The sequence below is a fragment of the Coptis chinensis genome, chromosome 6 (genome assembly GCF_015680905.1).
Source record: "Coptis chinensis isolate HL-2020 chromosome 6, ASM1568090v1, whole genome shotgun sequence".
In the NCBI taxonomy this organism is placed as follows: domain Eukaryota; kingdom Viridiplantae; phylum Streptophyta; class Magnoliopsida; order Ranunculales; family Ranunculaceae; genus Coptis; species Coptis chinensis.
Genome location: NC_141461.1, coordinates 58581539 through 58605137, shown reverse-complemented (window position 1 = coordinate 58605137; position 23599 = coordinate 58581539). Strand labels below are relative to the sequence as shown.

At 37.0% G+C, this 23599-nt stretch overlaps 1 protein-coding gene and 1 non-coding gene across 2 annotated transcripts; one reads left to right on the top strand and one right to left on the bottom strand.

Moving 5' to 3' along the window:
* The first annotated feature begins 20529 nt into the window (after positions 1-20529).
* LOC147493749 (uncharacterized) lies at positions 20530-21138 on the top strand. The gene has a single exon (XM_086567931.1). The coding sequence runs from the start codon at positions 20530-20532 to the stop codon at positions 21136-21138; it is 609 nt and encodes a 202-aa protein (XP_086424057.1).
* Positions 21139-22732: 1594 nt separating this feature from the next.
* Positions 22733-22836, bottom strand: LOC147493748 (small nucleolar RNA R71). Its single transcript, XR_015200637.1, has one exon. It is a non-coding gene; the product is annotated as a small nucleolar RNA R71 (small nucleolar RNA).
* Between the last annotated feature and the right edge of the window lie 763 nt (positions 22837-23599).

Below are 23599 nucleotides of genomic sequence, written 5' to 3'. Positions count from 1 at the left end.
TTATGTTCTTCGACTCTTCTTCTTCTCGTTCTTCGTATTCTTCCTTATTCATGGAAGGCTAATCTTCTCCTTCAAGGGAGAAAATGAAGTCGGTGCTTAGGATTCGGTGATTCTTCTGGTTCATGGTGTTATCCAATCAGGTTAGTTATTTATGTTTTTAGTTATTAGTTCCATTGCCCACACTAGGGGATGGAAGTATAGAATAGGGTTTATGTTTTGCAATATTAATATCATGCTAGTGTTCTATACTTTTCTTCTAGTAGTGTAGTTCTTTAGAGTTAGGAAAGTATTCTTTGTGTTGCCTTAGAAGGGGTAGCTCAGGGAGTGGCTGCCTAGGAGAAGTATTCTTTGTGTTTGCCTTAAGTGGTGATTCATTGAATGGCCGCCCTATTGGGAAGTACTCCTTGATGTTGCTCTCGGTAATACATCGAATGGCTGCCCGAGCTTACATAAAAGGAAAGAGGATATTAATAGCATAAACATAGGAATAATCTTAAGTGGAGTTAATTGTTAACCATATTTCATAGAAAAGGGCATTGGAACTCGCTCGATTGCCTAATTGTAGTCTACTCGTGAGAACAACCATGAAAGAAAAGGTCACAAATCAAAGGTAGCGGTGGATTCTAATATCTTGAATTCCCTCTCTTATAAATTCTCAATAGTTTAGTTTAGTTTAGTTAAGCAATTTACAATATCTGTAACATACACCCCTTTCCAGTCCTGTCCTTCATATAACATACACTTAAAAATGGAACGATATCCTACTCATCATTTACTCATTGAGGGATAATTAGGTTTTGATATGCTTTTGTTTTGTTCAACGACCATCATCCATCATCCATCTACACATTCTTTATACCATCTCATACACACAAAAGGAGCGCGTGTCACAAGGCACCAGTCTCGATAACCAAGAAATACATTATTACATACGACGTATCTGTTTCCCAAAGTATTTATGCAATGATTACGCAGCAATAATGAGGAACACGAATCCTGGATTCAAAGTACGCATTTAATTTTGCCAAACATGTGCTTCCGACATGCAACCAATTATTATTTCCAGGTCGCCCAACAACGTCCAGACAACATGAAAATAGGGGGCTATGTAAGTACCTTATATCCATGACCAATAAATACAAGACACGTGGATAACACCTTGACCACCCGAACCGACCAAGATCCAATTATGTACGACAGGTTGAGGATCGATCATATTGAAGACCTGGAACATTCGACCTGCATATGTCACCAAAGACAAGCAGGAGAATTTATTATAGATCGACCGTTACAAAAGAGGAGCAGATCATGACAACCTTTAAATAACAATCGAACATCCTCACCAAAAGTCAGGATAGTCATTCAATACAACATTAATAGAAGAAGATGAAAGGAATTGAGGTTATGAGAATCATTATAAATAGAGCGCCATGCTTAATTAAAGAAATATGCAACGTACTTAGGTCCTCTTAACACTTGTATCAACATACAATTTTTTTTAACAAACGTATCAATGCACTATGCCCGATTTCACAAAAATAGCAATCTGTTAGCACCCGAGTTAGTTAAGTGATGATGTGTTTGCCAGTTAAGTGACAACCACATCATCAATTAAGAGGACCTAAGTACATTGCATATTTTTGTAATTAAGCCTACATAGAGCTGAGGAACTACGATTGGCTTGATTCAAGTTCACCCAGAAACAAACTTGATACGTAGGCAACTCAATTAGAAACTGAGTGTAGTCACTATAACCATTCCCATAAATTTTCCTTATATTCAATAAAGTAGTGTTTTAACCCTTTACATTGGCTGAGTGGACATTTTTATTTATTTGTATTCACACTTATGAGTTTATACTTGTGATAATCAATCTCTCATGGTTTTTCAAGGTGATGGCTATACTAAATGTTCTTGGTATTGTTTGATATAATCTAATAGGTAGAAAATTAATATGGGTATATGGACGTTAGAAGCTTGTTGTTTAATTTATTGTGAGTTAGATTATGGTTTAAGTAGAAACACTTAGTTGTTGTTCTTATGAAGTTTATATATATGTAGATTGGATGTAGGAAGCTATTACTGAATTTATGGTTGTAAGTAAAGAAGATGAATAGTGATAAGCATCCAAAATTGTAGCTTTAAACCTTTAATAGTATTACATTTAGGCTAATTATGTTTATAATAAATAAGAGTTAGTATTGTTTACGTGTTTTTGTGTATTTCAGGTCTTGAAGTTGTTTAAGTGTTTAAAGATGCCATTTTGCATGGAAAACGAGTCAAGATGATTTCTAGAAGAGTTCTATGTTTAAAGCCCAATAATCAAGAAGATTTTTTTTTCAAGCCCAATCAAAGCTGGGCAGTCAAAGTCAATTCGGGTAGAAAAAGGACAAAAAACCATCATAAATTTAAAAGGGCGTATCTTTGGAATCAGACCTCGAAATTGGGTCTACTTTATGTCAAAACGACCGGCTTGGAACAAGATTTCCAATAGACCAGGACTTACCCTAATCACGGCCATAAAAGTGGATGAAAAAGGCACTAAATTATTTTGCAACATCATTGGCTCTTTTATACTTAACCTAATTGACTTTGGGCTCACATTAGAGGCCCAAAGTTTAACCTCCAGGCCTATGCACGAAAATGTAAACCTAATCCTCTTCTATATAAAGAGGATTAAGGCAAAAATTAATCTCTCTCATCTAGGCCCCCATTTTCTTTAGTTTAGTATAGTTTAGATTAGTTTAGGGTTAAGTAATTAGTTGTAGTATAGCCACCATTAAAACCCATTCAATAAAGCTTTAATTTTATATTCAATTCGAGTTATTTACTTATGATGTTTTTATTTCATTGCGTATTAATTATGAATCCGATGACACAATGCTAAACCTTCAAATAGAGGGGATTTATGAAGCCACGTGAGGATGATTGGTAGTTAACGTAGTTGTCGTTAGTTAAAGTGTTTCAAGTTCATTGTTGGGAGAGTTTAGATATAAATCTCACAACAGTGAACTAGAGATTAGAAATTGGGGGGGGGCTCATCTCTCGTGCTAGCAAGGCTATGATTATAGGTAATCATAGGTTTTCTAGGGATCAAAACAAGCAATTCGACGACTAATTTAATAGTCAATCGAATTGTGGGGTGGATTACTCCCCTCTATTATCTTTCTCATATCATAAATTCACTGTTTAGCATATTTAATTTACTATTTTTACCGCACAATATTACTCTCATCATTAGTGAATAGTTTAGTTTATTCTAGATTTACTATTAAGTACGTAAGGAACAAAAGTGGATTGAAAACGATTGCTTCCTTTATCACATGATTTAGAGTGTATTATAATATCTTGATAAACACTGTTTTAACTTTCTCCTCACATATATGTTATTTATTAGTCTACTGTTATCAAATGGTGCCACTGCCCATCTTGTTTGTTTACGTATAGCGTATTTAGATTGAAAAAAACTGTCATCGTTTTCAAAAACATTTACTATTTTTATTGTTCGTATTTTTTTGAAAAATGTCTGTTACTATCTGAGTGCATACGAGTTGAGAATCCAACTCCTTGCACCACAGTGACTGATAAGCACCCAAAAGTGTAGTCTAAGCCCCTTAATAGTATTCTACTTAGGCCAATTATGCTTATAATAAATGAGAGTTAGTACTGTTTACGTGTTTTTATGTATTTCAGGACTAAAAGCTAATTAGGTGACTAAAGACACTATTTTTGCATGAAAAACAAGTCCAGATGATTACTGAGGAAGTTCTACATTTAAAGTCCAATAATCAAGAAGAAAAACCTTATTTAAGCCCAGTCAAAGATGGGAAGTCAAAGTCAATTTGGGTAGAAAAATGAGAAAAAGCCATCACAACTTCAAATGGGCATATCTTTGGACTCGGGTCTCAGAATTGGGCCTACTTTATGTCAAAACGACCGGCTCGGAACTAGCTTTCCAATAGACATGGACTAGCCCTAATCATAGCTCTTAAAATAGACGAGTAGTCTACTGAAGTAATTTCTACTTGCATGGCCTCTTCAGACTTAACCTGATGGAATTTGGGCTCACATTAGAGGCCCAAAGTCCCTCTTTTTGGCCCATGCACGAAAAAGTAACCCTAACCCTCTCCTATATAAAGATGGTTAAGGCTAAACACTCACATGTTTAACATCCTTAACCTTTTAGTAGTTTAGTTTAAATTAGGTTTTCTTTCTTTAGTTTAGAATTAGGGCTAACATTGTAGCCTCCATTAAACCTTAGCAATAAAGCCTTTCTCAATTCAATTCAGATTCAAGTTCTTTTACATTATGTCTTATATTATTAGTGCAGTTAATATGAATCCAATGAAACAAGGCTAAACCTCCATTAAAGGGTTTATGAAGCCACGTGAGGATGATTAGTAGTTAGTTTTATGATTGTTTTTGCATAAGAACTTCAAGTTCTTCATTGTGAGTGTCTAGAGATAGAGCACATAACGGAGAACTAGAGATTAGAAACCTCATCAAAGAGATTTGTGGGGGGTGCTAATCTCTCTTGCAAGTCAAACAATGACTATAGAGATGTAGGTTGCTTACTATGGATCGAGAATGGTGATTCGATGACTAAACTAATAGCCAATCGAATCGTGTGGTGGATTAACCCCTCTCTAATCTCTTCTCATATCATCAATTCACTGTTTTCTACTATTAATTCTACTGTTTTGATATCTTAGTACTCTCATTAGTAAAATAGTTTAGCAATCTAAATATGCATTCAAATAGCTATTGTACAACTAGAATGGATCGAACACGGCTACTCCTCTATATCTCATGATTTAGCGAGTATTCAATTTACTATTTTTCCTTCTTTATATACTATTCAAGCATTATAAATCTACTGTCATCAATATAGTTTACAGTTTTTGAACTTATCAGTGACCTCACTGGAAAAAATCTAGCGTACTACAATTCTGTTAGACTGCGTGCGCCCCCTTAATTTGCCTATCACGAGCGCGCCCGGCGCTCCATCACCAAGGTGTGACCCGCGCCATTATTGCCCTATTTCAAGGCGCCCCCGCCCCTTAGTTCCCATAGAATAATTTAATCTTTTTACATAAATTGCAATATCTCCTCATGAGTACATGATTGTACTCGTATGCCCACCCACTATGGTATTTCATAATAAAATTTTCATACTATATAGTGTCTGGAAAACATAAAAGAATGGGGTTATTTAATTAAGGAATGTGCCCGCACGGACAACCTCCCTCAATTCTTAAGTGGCCTGGCCGTTGGTTTGAAAAGATTTTAGTTGTAAAATTAGTAAGGCCACCCACTACCAAAGCCCGTTTCACCATTCCACCATTGGCCTAACATCTAGGCCCAACACAAAGCCCACAACAAAAAGCTTGACCCTTGTTCTTAACCTCTAATACTGATCAGGTTAAGTTTTTTTACAGTACTTCACAATCTACCTCTTGGACATGGACCAATACTGGTATAAGTGTTTTAGTAGCGAAAGACGTGCTTCAAGGTTGTTGAAGGTGCTATTCATATACGTAGCAAGGACGCTCCAGGTTAAACCTCTTTACATCCTCGCATCTGCTGTAAGAGGATTAACTTTATGGTAATAATTAGGTTGTTTTGCATGCTTAATTAGGTTGATTGCATATTAGACTTAAAATTGTATGAGATTAAGATCTGGTATGCATAAACCTGCCTTATTTGTTTACATAGACGCAATACCACACGCCTATTTAGAAGTTCGCACACACCACATCTGTAGCAATGGCTCAAGAGACAGAGAGACCTCTCTCTAATTTTTACAAAGCTTTGAATGATGGACCTGAGTCCTGCATCGTTCTTGCAGATACAATAGGAGATTTCCGAATCCCTTCTAACATCTTTAACCTACTACCTATTTTTCTTGGGTTAGACCATGAGAAACCCTATCACCACTTACTTAGGATGCAATAAGTACTAACCACCTTCCATCATCCTTAAGTAGGTCCTGCACAAATAAAACTTAGGGTGTTTCCTTTCACCCTAGTTGACAAAGTGGCTGCTTCTTTAACAACCCAAAAACCTAACTCTGTGGACACATGGGCAAAGCTGGTAGAATTACTTATGCAACAATTCTACCCACAACAAAAGACTGATGAAATGCTTCAAATATTCACTTCTTTCGCCAAAAACGTTATGAATCTTTTTTATAGGCTTGGAGTCATTTTATGGATCTTCTAATAGAATGTCCCCACCACAACCTTCAGAAAGACACACTTGTTTGTGTTTTCTTCAAGGGTCTTTCGCATGCGGATTTCCTGGTTTTTCTTCTCTAACTTACAATACTTAATTTCATTATTTATTAGTTGCTATGACTACTCCAAAAATTATACCGGAACAGCCTTTTGAGGAACTATTTCTCAATATAACAAGTACGGTGCATACTTTGATGACATGATAATAGAGCACGATTGGTCCACCCTGCTGGTCAGACCTGATCAAACTTATTCTCCTACCCTTACTAAATATTATTATGAGCATGTTGAATTCTTTACACGCTCCTATGTAGAACTAGCTATAAGAGTAATGTTAGATGACGAACCCTTTGAATTAACTAAATACTTAATATCTTTTTCTTTAGGAATTCCTATCCCTACCTAGCACACCCATTTAATTATATAGATGATAATGACAACCATTATAGCAGGGTAAACTTCCACAAGACCTATGGTGCGGGTATATTTCTAGTAGAACACCAAGGCCAACGTAATGTTTCGTTAGTAAGCATGGCCCTAAATACGGGCCTTGCTATGCTTTCCATTAAGTTAAATGTCCTAAGAGATTGGCACTTCAAATATGCGGATTCCACCACATGCAACGCCTTCATTGCTTTAGCTGAGGGGCGTTGGTTTTATGATATATCCAAAACCATAGTAGCTGGCCTTGCTCGAACACAGACTGTAAAGCATAAGTACCTTCTTATGCTAGTCACAGTCACTCGTATCATGCTATTATTTTTCCCTGAATTATGTACACGTTTCACCGATAGGGTTAAGGTTGACACAATGCGCACAACCAATGCTATAGTTCGTTCTTTACGTGCTATGGTTTGGCATGGCTGGCGCATTCAACCTCACCTAATAGCCCCATATACCCTTTCCGACCAAATTGCACTAAATAGGTTGGCAAGGGTAGATGACAACAGAAGGAAGGCATGACAGATAGTCATAGATTGCCAATACTTGAAGGAGCCTCATTTTACAAGTGAGGAACAATGGGAGGATAATGCCTGATTAGTGCAACTATATATGGTAATAATATTTTAATTTCATGTTAGAATCCGTTTATGTCCCAAGCGATTATTAATTCCTGTTATCTCCATAATGGATGGAACTCATATAGGAGTTGTGTCTGCATTTTAATTCTTTATATTTGTATCATTTAACTTTCTTTTACAGGTGCTCCCATTTACAAGAACGTTTCTATAATACTCTCTATCATTTATTTTTATTCCATACTTTGGGGACAAATCATGATTCTATTTGGGGGTGGTATAGAAACACACTGTAAATGTTTAAGCACATATTAGGTTATATATTACGTATTAATTGTCATATAAAAAGTAGAAAAACATAAAAAACACAAAAATAATTTATACTATGCACTTAGGATAATGGTATTATTTCTTTTTCCATGATGATATTAGTCTAGAAATCTCAAGTAGCAATAGAATTAAGCATAGTTCTTAGAAACTTAGGTTAATATGTAGGTAATAGTTATTGCATCTTTTCATTAACATCTTGCATGAGTATGCATGAGTGTACTTGACAGTACTTTTCTGAGATCTAGGTTAGACTACTTAATTTTACATATCCTATGAGAATCTAGCCTAAAAGCCTCATATGAGTGAGTATCTGAGTGATGACACAAAGGAGAAGTATAATCTGAGTAGAGAAATCACACATCCACTTACTTGATCACCATATCATATCCAAAGCGATAATTTAGGCCATCTTTAGATCGATATACCTAAAAATTTATACCTATAAGTAATTATCCGCTAGTCGCCCTACTGAGCCTTTTCATTAGCCTTTTCACAACTACAAATCATTTACCCATCTTTAAAACCAATAAAAATAAAAATAAGCCTTCCCATCTTGAATGAGTATGAGAAGTAGGATGAAGTAAGGAAAATAAAGAGAAAGACCTGTGGAAAACCAAAATTAGTTTTTTTTTAATATAGCTGAGGGTTTTTTTTTTGCTATGAGGGGAATTGAGCGGGTGACCTTTTTTTTGCACGCAAGAAGGGATATTTTATTACTTATAACAAAGAATGTTACATCGAGTGGAAAGAGGTTACAATTGTATTATGACTTGGAAAAAACATCCAATCCTAGTTAAAATGATAATAAAACCTGTAAGGGCTTTCTAAAGTTTTAATATAGCTTGGTCTGATCGGGCTCTAAAGACCCTCTCCCTGGTTCATAGATGAACCTCTCTTCGCAACAACATCGGCTCCAAAATTTGCCTCACAGTAGATGTGTGTTAGTCTCCAGTGAACAAGTTTTTGGGTTGCTCATAGCCAACGAGCTTTAAAAACCTAAGGCATTCTATCCCCACTTAAAGCTTTGATTGCTGCAGTCGAGTCACTTTCAATCCATAAATACAACCAACCATTGAGCACTGCTAATTTCATTACTAATACAATTGCAAAGCACTCCACATCGAAATTAGTGGTGACCCCTAGGCCATATGCTTGAACTCCTATTGTTTGGGTAGAATGATCCCTAAAGATAATTCCAGCACCACCAATCCCTAGATTACCAATGGAGGAGTCATTAGTGTTTGCTTTAACAATTCCATTATCGGGGGGAATCTAACTAACCTCTATCATGCAGTTCTGACGTGGTCTCCCCTTGATGTTAAAAGAGTAAAGAACTTCCAAGTCATCAGGTGTGCTAAACATATACCTTGTACCTGCTTTACCCAAGGCCTTGACCCCTTTCATGAGTAGGTGACCAGTGGGGAGCAAACCTAAGGCCGGATCGGCTGTGTCATCTGTCATGACTACCAAAATTAGTTAGTTGCTTCAAAAAAGAAAAGAAGAGAATTTTCCATCCAAAGAAAAAAAAAATTAGAACTCCAAAAAAACATAATCAAAGGAGTAAAAAGCCAAAACAAAAGGGCTAAAGATGGAAACTAAGTGTAGAAGCAAAGTAAGAACAAGGTTTTCTCTAGTTACATGTAATTAAAGATCCTATTATCTTAGACTTGTTATTTGAATATCCATTCCATTCCTTCTTAAACCATCACCTCAGCCCTATATCACCTAATAAAGACCTCTAGCTCAATTAGGATTAATTTGGTGTGATAGTAAGTGGTAGATGTGATTGATCGACCTCGGCTCCTTTGGATGTCAATGAGATTGTGGGGAAATATATGCCCACTGCACACTAGAGTGAGCAAAACTTGAGTGGAAAAATCAAAGTATGTTTGTCTTGACACATTGTAAAGACATACTTAAGGACTCTATTCCAAAAGTTTCAGAAACGGATCTGCCATAAAATTTCATAGCATAATTTATTGCATGCATATTTATCTTAAGATGATTTGATTATTATGGGTGTATTAGCTTAGGTTTCAAAAGAATTGTTCTTATTATATTGTTATTGATATATATAGATATTTGAGATTAATTAGGAAATATTACTTTTATCTCTTAGTCGTTGTAGTATAAATGAAGTTTGTGAGTATATTCTTTGGAAAACTCTCACGAGGCTATAACTCGTTTAGTAGGGAATTCTTAGTGGTTTAGGGCATTACTGCATATGGTCAATGCAATCGCACTCCGCGAAATGAGATTAGTTAGGACCACATTTTTTGCCACTTATTTTTTATTTCTCATATTTGGTTGAGGACAAGTAAAATGCTATTTGGGGGTGGTGTGGTAAGCACCCAAAAGTGTAGTCTAAACCCCTTAATACTATTCTACTTAAGCTAATTATGTTTATAATAAATGAGAGTTAGTACTGTTTACGTGTTTTGGTGTATTTTAGGTCTATAAGCTGATTAGGTGACTAAAGACACCATTTTTGCATGGAAAACGAGTCAAGATGATTGCTGAGGAAGTTTTATATTTAAAGCCTAATAATCTTTAAGAAAAACCTTTTTCAAGCCCAGTCAAAGCTGGGAAGTCAAAGTCAATTCGGGTAGAAAAAGGACAAAAAGTCGTTAAAACTTCAAATAGGCGTATATTTGTACTCGGGCATACTTTATGTCAAAACGGTCGGCTCGGAACAAGCTTTTTAATGGACCTGACCTTGCCCCAATCAGAGCTGTTAATGTAGATGAAAATATTACTAAAGTAATTTTCAGTAGCTGTGGCCTCTTTAGACTTAACCTGATGGACTTTGGGCTCACGTTAGAGGCCCAAAGCCTCCCTTTTTGGCCCATGCACAAAAATATAACCCTAACCCTATCATATATAAAGAAGGTTAAGGCTAAACTCTCACATGCTTAACATCTTTAACCTTTTAGTAGTTTAGTTTTAATTAGGTTTTCTTTCTTTAGTTTAGAATTAGGGTTAGCATTGTAGCCTCCTTCAAGCCTTAGCAATTAAGCCTTTCTTAATTCAATTCAAATTAAAGTTCTTTTACATTATGACTTATATTATTAGTATAGTTAATATGAATCCAATGACACAAGGCTTAACCTCCATTAGAGGGGGTTTATGAAGCCACGTGAGGATGATTTGTAGTTAGTTTTATGATAGTGTTTGCATAAGAACTTCAAGTTGTTTGTTGTGAGGGTCTAGAGATAGAGCTTATAACGGAGAACTAGAAATTAGAAACTCCATCAAAGAGATTTGTGGGGGTGTTAATCTCTTTTACTAGTCAAGCAATGACTATAGAGATGTAGGTTGTTTATTAGGGATCGATCAAGAATGGCGATTCAATGACTAAACTAATAGCCAATCGAATCGTGTGGTTGATTAACGCCTCTCTAATCTCTTCTCATATCATCAATTCATTGTTTTCTACTAGTAAATCTACTATTTTGATATCTTGGTACTCTCATTAGTAAAATAGTTTAGCAATCTAAATATGAATTTAATTAGCTAACGCACAACCAGAGTGGATCGAGCACGACTACTCCTCAATATCTCATGATTTAGAGAGTATTCAATTTAAGGTTTTTCCTTCTTTATCTACTGTTCAAGTGTCATAAATCTACTGACATCAATATAGTTTATAGTTTTTCTACTTATCAGTGACGTCACTAGAAAAAATCCAGCCTACTGTAATTCTGTTAGAGTGCGCGCGCCCCCTTAATTTGCTTATCACTAGCGTGCCCCGCGCTCCATCATTAAGGCACGATCCACGCCATTATTGCCCTGTTTCAAGGCACGCCCGCCCCCTAGTTCCCGTAGAATAATTTAATTTTTTTACATAAATTTCAATATTTCCTCATGAGTATAGGACAATACTCATATGCCTACCCATAACAATATTTCATAATAAAAATTTCATACTATACGATGTCTAGAAAACTTAAAGGAATAGGGTTATTAATTAAGGAACGTGCCCACATGGACAACCTCCCACAATTCTTAAGTGGCCTGGCCGTTGGTTTGAAATAAGTTTAGTAGGAAAATTAGTAAGCCCCCACTACCAAAGCCGGTTTCACCATCCCACCACAAGCCTGACATCCAGGCCCAACATGAAGCCCACAGTAAAAAGCTTGGCCATTGTTCTTAACCTTTAATACTGATCATGTTAAGTTTTTTACAATAATTCACAATCCACCTCTTGAACCTGGACCAACAGTGGTATAAGTGTTCTAGTAGCAAAAGACGTGCTTCATGGCTGTTAAAGATGCTATTCATACGCGTATCTAGGATGCAAAAGGTAACACCTCTTTACATCTTCGCATCTATTGTAAGAGGATTAAATTTCTAGTAATAATCAGGCTGTTTTAAATTCTTAATTAGGTTGATTGGATATTAGACTTAAAATTGTATGAGATTAAGATCTGGTACGCATAAACCTGCCTTTTTTGTTTACATAGACGCAATACCACACGCCAATCTAGAAATTCGCACACACCATATCTATAACAATGGCTCAAGAGACAGAGAGACCTCTCTCTAATTTTTACAAAGCTTTGAATGATGGACCTGAGTCCTGCATCATTTTTGTAGATACAACAGGAGATTTCCGAATCCCATCTAACATCTTTAACCTACTACCTATTTTTCATGGGTTAAACCATGAGAAACCCTATCACTACTTACGTAGGATACAAGAAGTACTAACCACCTTCCATCATCTTGAAGTAGGTCCTGAACAAATAAAACTTAGGGTGTTTCCTTTCACCCTAGCTGACAAAGAGGCTGCTTGGTTAACAAACCAAAATCCTAACTCTGTGGACATATTGGCTAAGCTAGTAGAATTACTTATGGAACAATTCTACCTATCACAAAAGATTGAAGAAATGCTTCAAAATATTCACTTCTTTTGCCAAAAACCTCATGAATCTTTTTCAGTGGCTTGGAGTCGTTATACGGATCTTCTAATAGAATGTCCCCATCACAACACGCTTGTTTGTGTTTTCTTCCAAGGTCTTTCACAATACGAAAAGGAGACTCTAGACATCATGTGATAATCACCCAAAAGTGTAGTTTAAACCTATTAATAGTACTCTACTTAGGCTAATTATGTTTATAATAAATGAGAGTTACTACTGTTTACGTGTTTTTGTGCATTTCAGGACTTGAAGTTGATTAGGGGACTAAAAACACCACTTTTGCATGGAAAATGAGTCAAGATGATTGCCAAGGAAGTTTTACATTTAAAGACCAAGAATCATGGAGAAAAGCATTATTCAAGCCCAGTCAAAGCTAGGAAGTCAAAGTAAATCCTTGTAGAAAAGGGACAGAAAAGTCAATAGAACTTCAACAGGTTATATATTTTGACTCGAGCTTCGGAATTGGGTTTACTTTTTATGTCAAAACGACCGGCCCAGAATCAGATTTCCAATAGATTCGGCCTTGCACTAATCAGAGCTACAAAAGTGGTCAAAATTGGCAAGGATGTAATTTTCATCAGTTGTGGCCCTTTTAGACTTAACCTAATGAACTTTGGGCTCACTTTAGAGACCCAAAGTCCCCCTTTTTGGCCCATGCGTGGAAATGTAACTCTAACCCTCTCCTATATAAAGAGGGTTAAGGCTAAACTTAACTCTCCTCTTCTTGGAAGCCCTTACTTTAATTAGGTTTACTTTTCTTTTAGTTTAGAATTAGGATTAATTAGCAATTGTAGCCACCATTAGAACTAATTCAAATAAAAGCTTGTTTCATTCTCCATTCAATTTCTATAGTATTATGCCTTTATTTTACTATTTTGATATTGTTTATCTAATGAATCACGGCTAAACCTCCATTAGAAGAGGTTTATGAAGCCATGTGAGAATGAGTAGCTTGTAGTTTGTATTGTGTTTCATAAAAGAACGTCAAGTTCTTCATTATGAGTAACTAGAGATATAACTTATAACGGAGAACAAGAGTATAGAGCCACCACCAAATAGATTTTTGGTGGAGCTACACTCTCATGCAAGTGAAACCTCGATCTGAGAGGACTTGGTCTTCACTAGGGATAAATACAAGCGATTCAATACTAACTAATAGTTAAACCCTTTCTAAATCCATTAGTATTGAATCGCGTGGCGGATTAAACTCCTTCTAAAACTTTTATTCATTTTCCAAATTCATTGTTTTCACCTCATATCTACTATTTTGACTCTTATTAGTGAAACATACTTCTAATTTAAACTCGTATCCAAATAGTGTACAACTAGAGTTTAGTGAACACGACTACTCTCCTCTTTATCACATGATTTTGATAAGTTTTATCTATTATTTTTCACCTCTTTATCTACTGTTCAAGTATCTCTAATAGACTATTCATAAAAAGATAATAATTATACTATTATCAATGGCACCGCTTGCCATCTAGTTCATTTACATTACGCGTATTTAGTTTAGAAAACACTATTTTCACTATTCACAAAACACACACTAAAACATTGTTCGTACTTTTTTCGAACTTTTTTGCTACTGTTTGAGAGCATACGAGTTGCTCAGCCAACTCCCTGCTCTCCCATGACCTAACCCTAAAAATTTGAAACCCTAGTTTTCACTCACGAGTGCATGCGTGCGCCCTAAAATTGCATACACTGAGCACAACCCGCGCCCAAATTACCTTGTTAGTGCGCACACACCCTAGGTTAAATACAATAACTTAATTTTTAAATATTATTTCCAAAATTATCTCAAGAGTACAGTACAATACTCATATGCTAAAAATTACAAAATTTTAAAAAATTAATTTTCTTCATTCTAATCGATGTCTAGAAAACTGACATAATTTGGGGTTCTCTAATTAAGGAACGTGTACGCACGGACACCCTCCCTCAAATTCCTAAGTGACCTGGCCGTTAGTTTGATAGAAAAATACCAAAAAAAATTAATTAATTAATCATAGTTAAATTAGTAAACCCACCCACTACCAAGCCTTTTTCACAAGCCTGACATCCATGCCCAACACTAAGCCCATAGTAAAAAGCCTTTTCCTAAAATTTAAAAACTAATAAGGTTAATCTTTTTATAGGATTTCACAATCCACACCGTGTACCAGGACCAGTACTAGTATAATTGTTCAAGTAACGTAGATATGTTTCAAGGCTGTTGAAGATGCTATTTATACGCATAGCAAGGACGCTACAGGTAACACCTCTATACATCCTCGAAATTACTGTCAAAGGATTATATTTCTAGTAATAATCAGGCTATTCTTGCATGCTCGTTAGGAATTGCCTATTAGACTTAGAACTTGCATGAGATTAAGATCTGGTACGCATAAACCTGCCATATTAGTTTATCGTAGACACAAAAATAATTGCCTATCTAGAAATTCACCAATCACCACACACACACCACCTACACCCACCAACACTACATTTAGCAGAGAGACCTCTCTCTAATTTCTATAAAGCTTTAAACAATGGACCTGAGTCCTGCATAAATCTTGTAGATACTATGGGTGATTTTAGAATCCCCCCTAATATATTTAATCTGCTACCTGTTTTCCATGGCTTAGACCATGAGAAGCCTTATCAACACTTACGTAGAATACAACAAGTTCTTACTACATTTCATCATCCTAACATAATACCCGAAAAAATAAAGCTCAGGGTATTTCCTTTCACCCTAGCTAACAAAGCAGCTGCTTGGCTAACAACACAAAAGCCGAACTCTGTCGATACATGGGAAAAACTAATATAATTATTTATGGAACAATTTTAACCACCAGAAAAGACTGATGAGATGGTACAAAATATTCATTTCTTTCGCCAAAAGCCTCAAGAATCCTTTAATAGGCTTTGATTCGTTTCACTGATCTTCTAGTAGAATGTCTACATCATAATCTGGGTAAAAACACACTAGTTCGTGCCTTCTTCAAAGGCCTATTCCAACATCATAAAGAGACTTTTTTTTTTTGAAATAACTAGGGGTTAAGGATACCCTGACCTTTTTATTTAATGGCAACCTCTCAAGTACATTTTCCCTTCTTTATCCCCCATGATCAGTTCATCGAGTTTTTGATCCATAGGTGGGATATAGTACATTGTTTCATTACAACAGTCCCTACTTACTTTTGCTAGGTATTCGGCGGGTTGGTTACCCTCCCTAAACACATGCTTGAACTTAACGTCTTCAAACTTTGAGACCACCTTTTGTATATGCGCAACCACGTTCCTGCAGTACCAAGGTGGCTCTTCTTTGACACTCAAGATCTGGATGACTCTCATAGAATCCGATTGCACTTATAGTCGCTAGATATTCAAGTCTGCAATACCTTCCAAGCCTTTCGACACTCCAAGAAGCTCCTGATATAGCATAGACATTTTTGCCGAACTTCCACCAAAGGCCATCAGCGTATCACTATTTCAATCTCTCAACACGCCCCCATAGCTAGAACTTCTTGCCTGCACCGATCCATCTGCGTTTAGTGTTGGTATCTAATCCTCTGCCTTGTTCCACTTTACCCATGTCTCCTCTGCTCGCGTATAGTTTACTCCAATTCCTATCTTGTTCAGTATCCTCTTTGTTGCCTCATCCTCCTTCACTGATTCCATCGACTTCCCCAAATAGATTTTCATGTTATTCAATACCTTCAAGCTAACAAAGATCACCGGTCTCGAACCTCTGTTTCTTTGGTCTCGGTTTCTCTGTCTAGATTGCTGAAATCGCCGGCGCCAAATCATAGCCATTATGATCTCATTTGCCCATCGCGAGGTAACGGCAAATGTGCATTAGATAGTACCATTCATTGTGTGATGGTTTTACCATTTCTGGAAGCCCTATAGCTCTTTTGAAGTTTCTCCATATAAGCTGTGAATAATCACAATCAAAGAAGAGATGGCCCGAGCTTTCTTCATGACTGTCACACAGGCAGCATTTTGATGTTCCAATCACCTTCTTTTTCATCAGTCGATTCTGCGTAGGTAGCGTACCCGAGAACAGTTGCCAGATGGTAAAAGAGTGTTTAGGTACTGAAAGCTTCCCCTATACAATCTTGTACCATTTTACCTTGTTTCGCACATTTTTGAGAGCTACATATGCTGAAGAAATCGTGAATGCTCCTGTACTAGTTGGAGTACATGTGATCTGGTCTTTTTCAATATGAGAATTTATCTCTGTTTCCATTATCCATTTCTTTACTTCGCACTCTGGAAGATCATCTATAGTTCTCGCCCAACCCCCATCAGCTATCACTTCCGCGACCTTTGCATCTTCAGGTATTACATGTGCAAGGAGATTTCTCGCCTGTTCATTCTTGATAAGAGGCCCCGAGCACCATGGGTCGTGCCAGAAACTAGTCTCCTCTCCATTTGCTATACAGTACCTTACAAACTTCCAGGCAATTTCTCGATGCTTCATCACCACTCTCCAAACCTAAGAGCAGTCTCGAGGGGTCTTCATCGTCCAAAAGTGCTCATGTTTTATGTGATTATCCCATGACCATTTAACCCACAAGCACTCATGTTTCTTCATAATTTTGATAACCAACCCACAGTAAGCAGCTTTATTCAAGACCATTGGATCCAAAATCCCCAGTCCACCTTGATCTTTATCTAGTTTGAGCTTTCCATGACTAGCATGATGCATCTTTCTAGCTATATTTGAACCAGCCCAAATAAATCTATTACACAACTTGGCCACTTTATCAAGTACTGTCTGCGGAAGGACAAAATTTTGGGCCCAATAAGACAGGAAGGATGTGAGGACAGACTTAACAAATTGAACTCTACCTGCTCTGTTAAGATCTTTGTTCTTCCAGTTTGAAATCCGAGCTGTGATCTTTTCTATGAGGGGCAAGCATTTCGTATACCTAGTCTTGAGGCAGTGAGAGGTAGCCCTAGATAGGTAACAGGTGGAGTTACCAGAGAGATATTCATTGCTATAGCTAGCTCTAGTCCCTCTTCTTCAGACATACTTCCAGTAAGAATAGTAATCTTTTCATTGCTAAGATGTAATCCTGTTGCTTGAGAGAAAGTATACAAAATATCTTTGATAGCCATGACAGAGTCCATATTGCCTTTGCAGAATAAAAGTATGTCGTCTGCAAAGCAGAGGTGGGAAATGGCCAGCTTCTTGCACTTTGAATGAGCTTTTATCCTTTTCAACCGGAGCCCTTGACTTAAAGCAGCACTTAATACCTCCATGACAAGCACAAAGAGGTATGGTGAAATTGGGTCCCCCTGTCGAAACCCTCTTTTACCTTCAAAATACCCTTCCGGTGTCCCATTTACCATTACAGAGTACCAAGGAGATGCGTAACACATAAACAACCATTCAATGAACACAGGGGGGAACTTAAATTTTTGTAAAATGGCCTCAAGTGCTTGCTATAACACAGAATCATAGGCCTACTTTATGTCCAGCTTGATAGCACACCTCTTCTAGCCTTTCTTTCTCGCATAGCCCCTTAGCAGCTCATGAGCTAACAGCAGATTATCTTGGATGGTTCGTCCCGGAATAAACGCCGATTGGGTGCACAAAACCAATGAGGAGATACAAGTCTTCATTCTATTTGTTAATACTTTAGACACACATTTGTATATAATATTACAGCATGCGATAGGTCTAAAAGAAGCAACACTCAATGCATTTTTCAATTTAGGAATAAGACAGAGCAATATGGAGTTTATACCTCCTGTCATCCTTTTATGGAGAAAGATGTGTTTGATAGCCCTTTTGAAATCTTCTCTAACGGTAGACCAACTTTCCTTGAAGAAATAGGCATTAAACCTATCCGTCCCTGGTGCTTTATTGTCCTCCATTGCAAACAAGGCTTCTTTGATCTCAATATCAGAAGTTGGTGATGCCAAGAACCGACTCATGTCAAGAGAGATCTCTTCCATACTCAGACTATTAAGATAACCGACATCACATGAAGCAGAGGAAGTAACCCCAAGAAGCTCCGAATAATATTCCACAAAAGCCTCCGCTACTTGTTTTTTGCCTACTCTTCTTACACCCTGTGCATCAGTAATATCCCAAACATGTTCTTTGGTCATCCTCTCCTTTAAAGCATTAAAGAAGTATCCACTACATTTGTCACCAAAACATAACCACTCAATGTCAGTTTTGTGAAAAATATCTGCTTCCTCAAGCCTGATAAGAAAACATAGCTTCTCTCTTATTTCATATTCTTGGGCACTCAGAGAACAATCAAGCAAATTTTTATGCAGGTATTCTTGAACTGCCTTCAACATCTTTCTTGTCTCTTCCACCAGTCTATGGGTGTCACTGCAGCAATTCTTTGCCCAACCTTTCAGAACTGCCTTCAAGCTCTTAAGCTTTCTTGTTAACATGAAATCAGGGTTCCCATGGTCTGTTATTTCCCAGCACACTTTTAGCAAACTCTCAAAATCTTGAAGAAGCATCCAGAAGTTGCAGAATCTAAACAGTGGGTGGCTTCTGATAGAATTGAGGAAAGATATCACCATAGGGCAGTGATCAGATGATATCTAAAGAGACTTTAGATATCATGAATATAGGTAATTCCCTAGGTAAAGGAGCCACAGAGGCACTCCTAAGGTAGATGCCTTTTCTGTTAAAAAACGAGAAGAGAAACCAACTCCCTATATAAAGGGTATTTCTATTAGAAGTTGTTGCAAAGCCATAGCTCCAAAGCCCATTCATGAAATTGTAAAACTAGCCCTATCCTATATAAAGAAGACTAAGGCACAACTCTAACTCTCTCCTAATTACTTAGAATAAGAACCCTTTAGTTATTAAATTAAATAATAAAGTAGTTTTCTTCTTTAGTTAAACTCTAGTTATTGTTTTATTAGCTTAATCACCATTAATAAAGCCAAGTTATTTATATTGTTTCAATTATGTCTTATTCTTATTCTTATTTTTTTAATTAGGATAGTCTCATGATTCATAGTTAAACCTCCATTAGAGGGATTTGATTGAAACTTGATGAAGACTAGATGTGTTAATGTAGAATAAGTTGTAGTAATATCTGGGGATAGTAGACCTAAAGACATGGAATAATGCTGCCTACTGTGGCCGTGTTTTTAAGATTGCAAGCTATGAAGACTCTTTATGGGTTAAGTGGTCAGTTGAGCATCATGTCAGAAAACAACACTTATGGACTATGAAAAGTCCAGCTGATTGCTTGTGGGTCTGGAGGAATGTCTTAAAGCATCGAAAAGTTACTCAGAAGTTAGTAATACACCAGTAGAAAAAGGAGAGCAGACTTATGTATGGCCACCCTTGGTGCCATGACACTCCTTTACTACAGTGGCCTGAAGTAGTGCAACTCTTACAGGTACCGGAGAATGCGCTTGTTAGAGATCTTATTTTTGATGGGAGATGGAACCACCTAGTTACTAGTCTGCCTACTAGTGAACTAAAAAAGAGCATAGAGGATACTGAGTTGAACCCTATGCTACAGCAAGACCAGGTCATCTAGACTCCAATAGTCTCAAGAAGATTCACAGCCAAATCAGCATACATGGCACTCAGGTAGACTAGAATAAAAGTTAAATGGTATGGAGTGGTATGGGGTAAGCTAGTTGTACCTAAACACTCCTTCACTGGTTGGCAACTGTTTGCTAATTGTTTACCTCCTCAGGATAGATTGGTTAGGAAGAAAATTATTAACCAATCTACTTGTAGTCTCTGCAACTCTTCTAGGGAGCACTCAAAGCATCTATATTTTGATTGTCCATATACTAAAGGTGTCTGGGTGAGGGTGAAAAGATGGTTGGGCTGGAGAACTCAAGTTAAGTCATCAACTGTCGAGTGGTATAACATCATGAGGATTTGTAGAGATGCCATTATGGAATCTAAAATTGCTAGAGCTGTTGTCTGCACCACTATAAATGCCATCTGGGTTAAAAGGAATGTGAGGAAGTTTCAGCAGAAGCAGCATATTGAAGATCAAGTCGGTAAAAAAAGTTAAGAGGGAAATGAATTTATATCTGCAAACAGTGTTGAAAGAAGTCCCTGGCACGGTGGCAGCCATAATTTTTCTCGACAGGATGGGGATACAAGTTTCTTTCACACCACGTGTCCCAATCTGGTGCAAATGGTTTAAGCCTAAACCAGGTGAGTTAGTAGTAAGTATTGATGGATCAGTCACAAAAGATTTTAATGGGTTTGGAGGTGCGATAAAAGATAAAGCTGGGATTGTTCAGCTGGCGTATACTGGGAGTTCTACAAAGAGGTCAGTCATTACCCAAGAACTCTTGGCTGTTGAAGCGGGAATGAAGGGAGCAATTTGTATTGGAGCTAGAAGACTTACAGTTTGTTCAGACTCTAAATGTGTAGTAGGAGCGATAACTGGACTAGAGGAACCTCCTTGGTATTGTCTTAACATTATTGCTTCCATTCAGCTCTTGAAACAACAATTTGAACTGGTTGATTTTAAGCATGTGTATAGAGAAACAAATAGGGTAGCTGATTACTTATCTAAATTATGTAAGTCTCATGAGGATTTTGTTTTCTATTTTCTTCCTCCTTTAGACTATGCTCTAACTAATATTGTAATGGAGGATGCGCAAGGAAAGTGTACTTGAGATCTTGATTAATACAGGTTGGGGCTTCCTAACCCCTAGCTTCTTTAAAAAAAAAAAGTTGTAGTAATCTATTCCACTCTAGAAGGTAGTTAATTCACCATGACAATGAGTTTAAATTGCCTCACATGCTAATTATTAGTTGGTAGAGATTGCGATGAATAATTAGGGATTAAAAAGATCGAACCTTTATGTCAAAACATAAAAATTAGGATTACAAAAATTCTATGTTAGCCTATTAAGAATTAATCAAGTGGATTTCAAATCCCCCTAATACCCTTCTTCTTATTCACATCTTCTCATTTAAATTGCCATAGTATAGTCTAGAACATCTTAATTAGTTATTTCCACATATTAATTTTATTAAACCATTGCTCTTACGGATATAATAGAATTGTTTATTTAGAGAAATTATTACGTCTACGAAACTAGGAGTGGAATGAATTCTGACTCCCTTTTATTATAAGATAATCGAGAGTAGAACTTTGATAACAAACTAGAGTAAATCAACTAGCTTTTACCTATTCCTAGCATAATTAGTTAAGATTAGGTAAAACGATTAGTTTTTACTTTTATCAAATGGCGCTGGTGCCATCTTAGTTTTGTTAGATTAGTTTCCCATCGTGTTTTCAATTCTACACATAATCCCATTTCACCCACCCACCCGATTGTTTGGTTCTAACTGTGTTTGTTTTTTTTTCTTTAGAATTTTTTTTTTCTCAACATAGTACTCGGAGCGCGCCCACGCCCTCTTAACCCGATCATCTGAGCGTGCCCGCCCTCTTGTTACTGGAATTTTTTTTTCGAACAGTACCTTGAGCGTGCCTGCGCCCTTGTTTACTCTATAATATAGTGCGCCCGCGCCCTTCTGAAGAAAAGCCCGATTTCACAGGTTAGTCACCAGCTCTCGTTTTCTTCAAATTATTTTTACTATTCAGTGTTTTCAACTTCTTCAATACACTGAGATAGCGTATCGAAGACGCTATTCATACGCGTAGCAAGGAGGCATTCAGGTACTCCTTCTTTCACTCCTTGTCTCTACAGTCAAAGGAGTTTAATTCTAGTATATCAGGTTGTTTGACTGCTGCTAGTGGTTGTTTATTCATATTGGCCTTAGCCTTGCATAAGATAAAGGTCCGGTAATAGCAAACCATCTAACGTTATTTATCGTAAACGTCAACACACATGCCTATCTAGAATATCACACACTACACCTGCATTAATGGCTGACGAAATAGAAACTCCTTTCTCTGATTTTTACAAAGCCCTAAACGATAGCCCTAAGTCATGCATCGTTCTTGCAGACCTAGTGGGGGATTTTCAAATTCCCCCGAATATATTTAATTTGTTACTGGTTTTTCATGGGTTAGACCACGAGAAGCCTTATTAGCATATGTGTAGGATAGAACAAGTTCTTATCACATTTCATCATCCTACCGTAGGTTTGGAACAAATTAAACTAAGGGTGTTTCCTTTCACCCTAGCCGATAAGGCGGCGTCTTGGTTAACTGCCCAAACGCCTAATTCTGTGGACTCATGGGCCAAACTTGTTCAATTGTTCATGGAACAGTTTTACCCACCACTGAAGACAAATGAAATGCTTCAAAAGATTCATTTCTTCCGCCAGAATCCTCATGAATTATTTTCAGAGGCTTGGAATCGTTTCACTGATCTTCTCATCGAGTGTCCACATCATAACCTTGCGAAAGACACGCTTGTTCTTGCCGTTTTCAAAGGGCTTTTACATCATCATAAAGAGTTCCTTGATATAATGACTGGGGGTAGTTTCTTTAGTAAAGGAGCCTCATAGGCTTATAGGTTTTTAGAAGATCAATCTAACCATAATAATAACTGGGGGGTAATAACATTCCACGCTCCGCTAATTCTTCTTTTACAATTAAGGTTGCTAGTATGTTTCAGGTTAAATCTGATCCCGAGCTTAGAACTCTAATTGAATCTCTCACAAAAAAGGTAGAAGCTATTTTTATTCAACAAAAGCCTACTCCTGTCATGAACATCATCTCTCTTCCATGTAATTTATGTTACAGCCTTGAGCATACCAACTCCTATTGTCCTCTTGTCTATGAACAACTGTCACAACCACCATTATAACTAGATAATGTTTGCTCCATAAATAGTGAACCTAATGCACCTTGGAGACAAAACCCCAACTTCGGTTGGCAGAATAACCAAAAAGTTACACCTTCGAGGTTTTATAATCCTAATATTAGACCAGCAAACAACTACAATTACGTTCCATCAAGACAACGACAACGACAAGGGAATTATAATAATTATAATAAATATAACAATAACAATAGAGGTATCATACCGGTTAATAATAACTATCACAACCCACCCGTTAATAATCAACGTGAGATAGTTCCAGTCACACCACCTGTGGCCACTACACCTTCACAACCAGATCGTTTCGAAGTTTACATGCAAGCTAACCAATAGATTT

Bases quoted from the DNA above. Each gene is read 5' to 3' on its own strand.
- LOC147493749 (XM_086567931.1), top strand. From the start codon at position 20,530: ATGAATTTATATCTGCAAACAGTGTTGAAAGAAGTCCCTGGCACGGTG.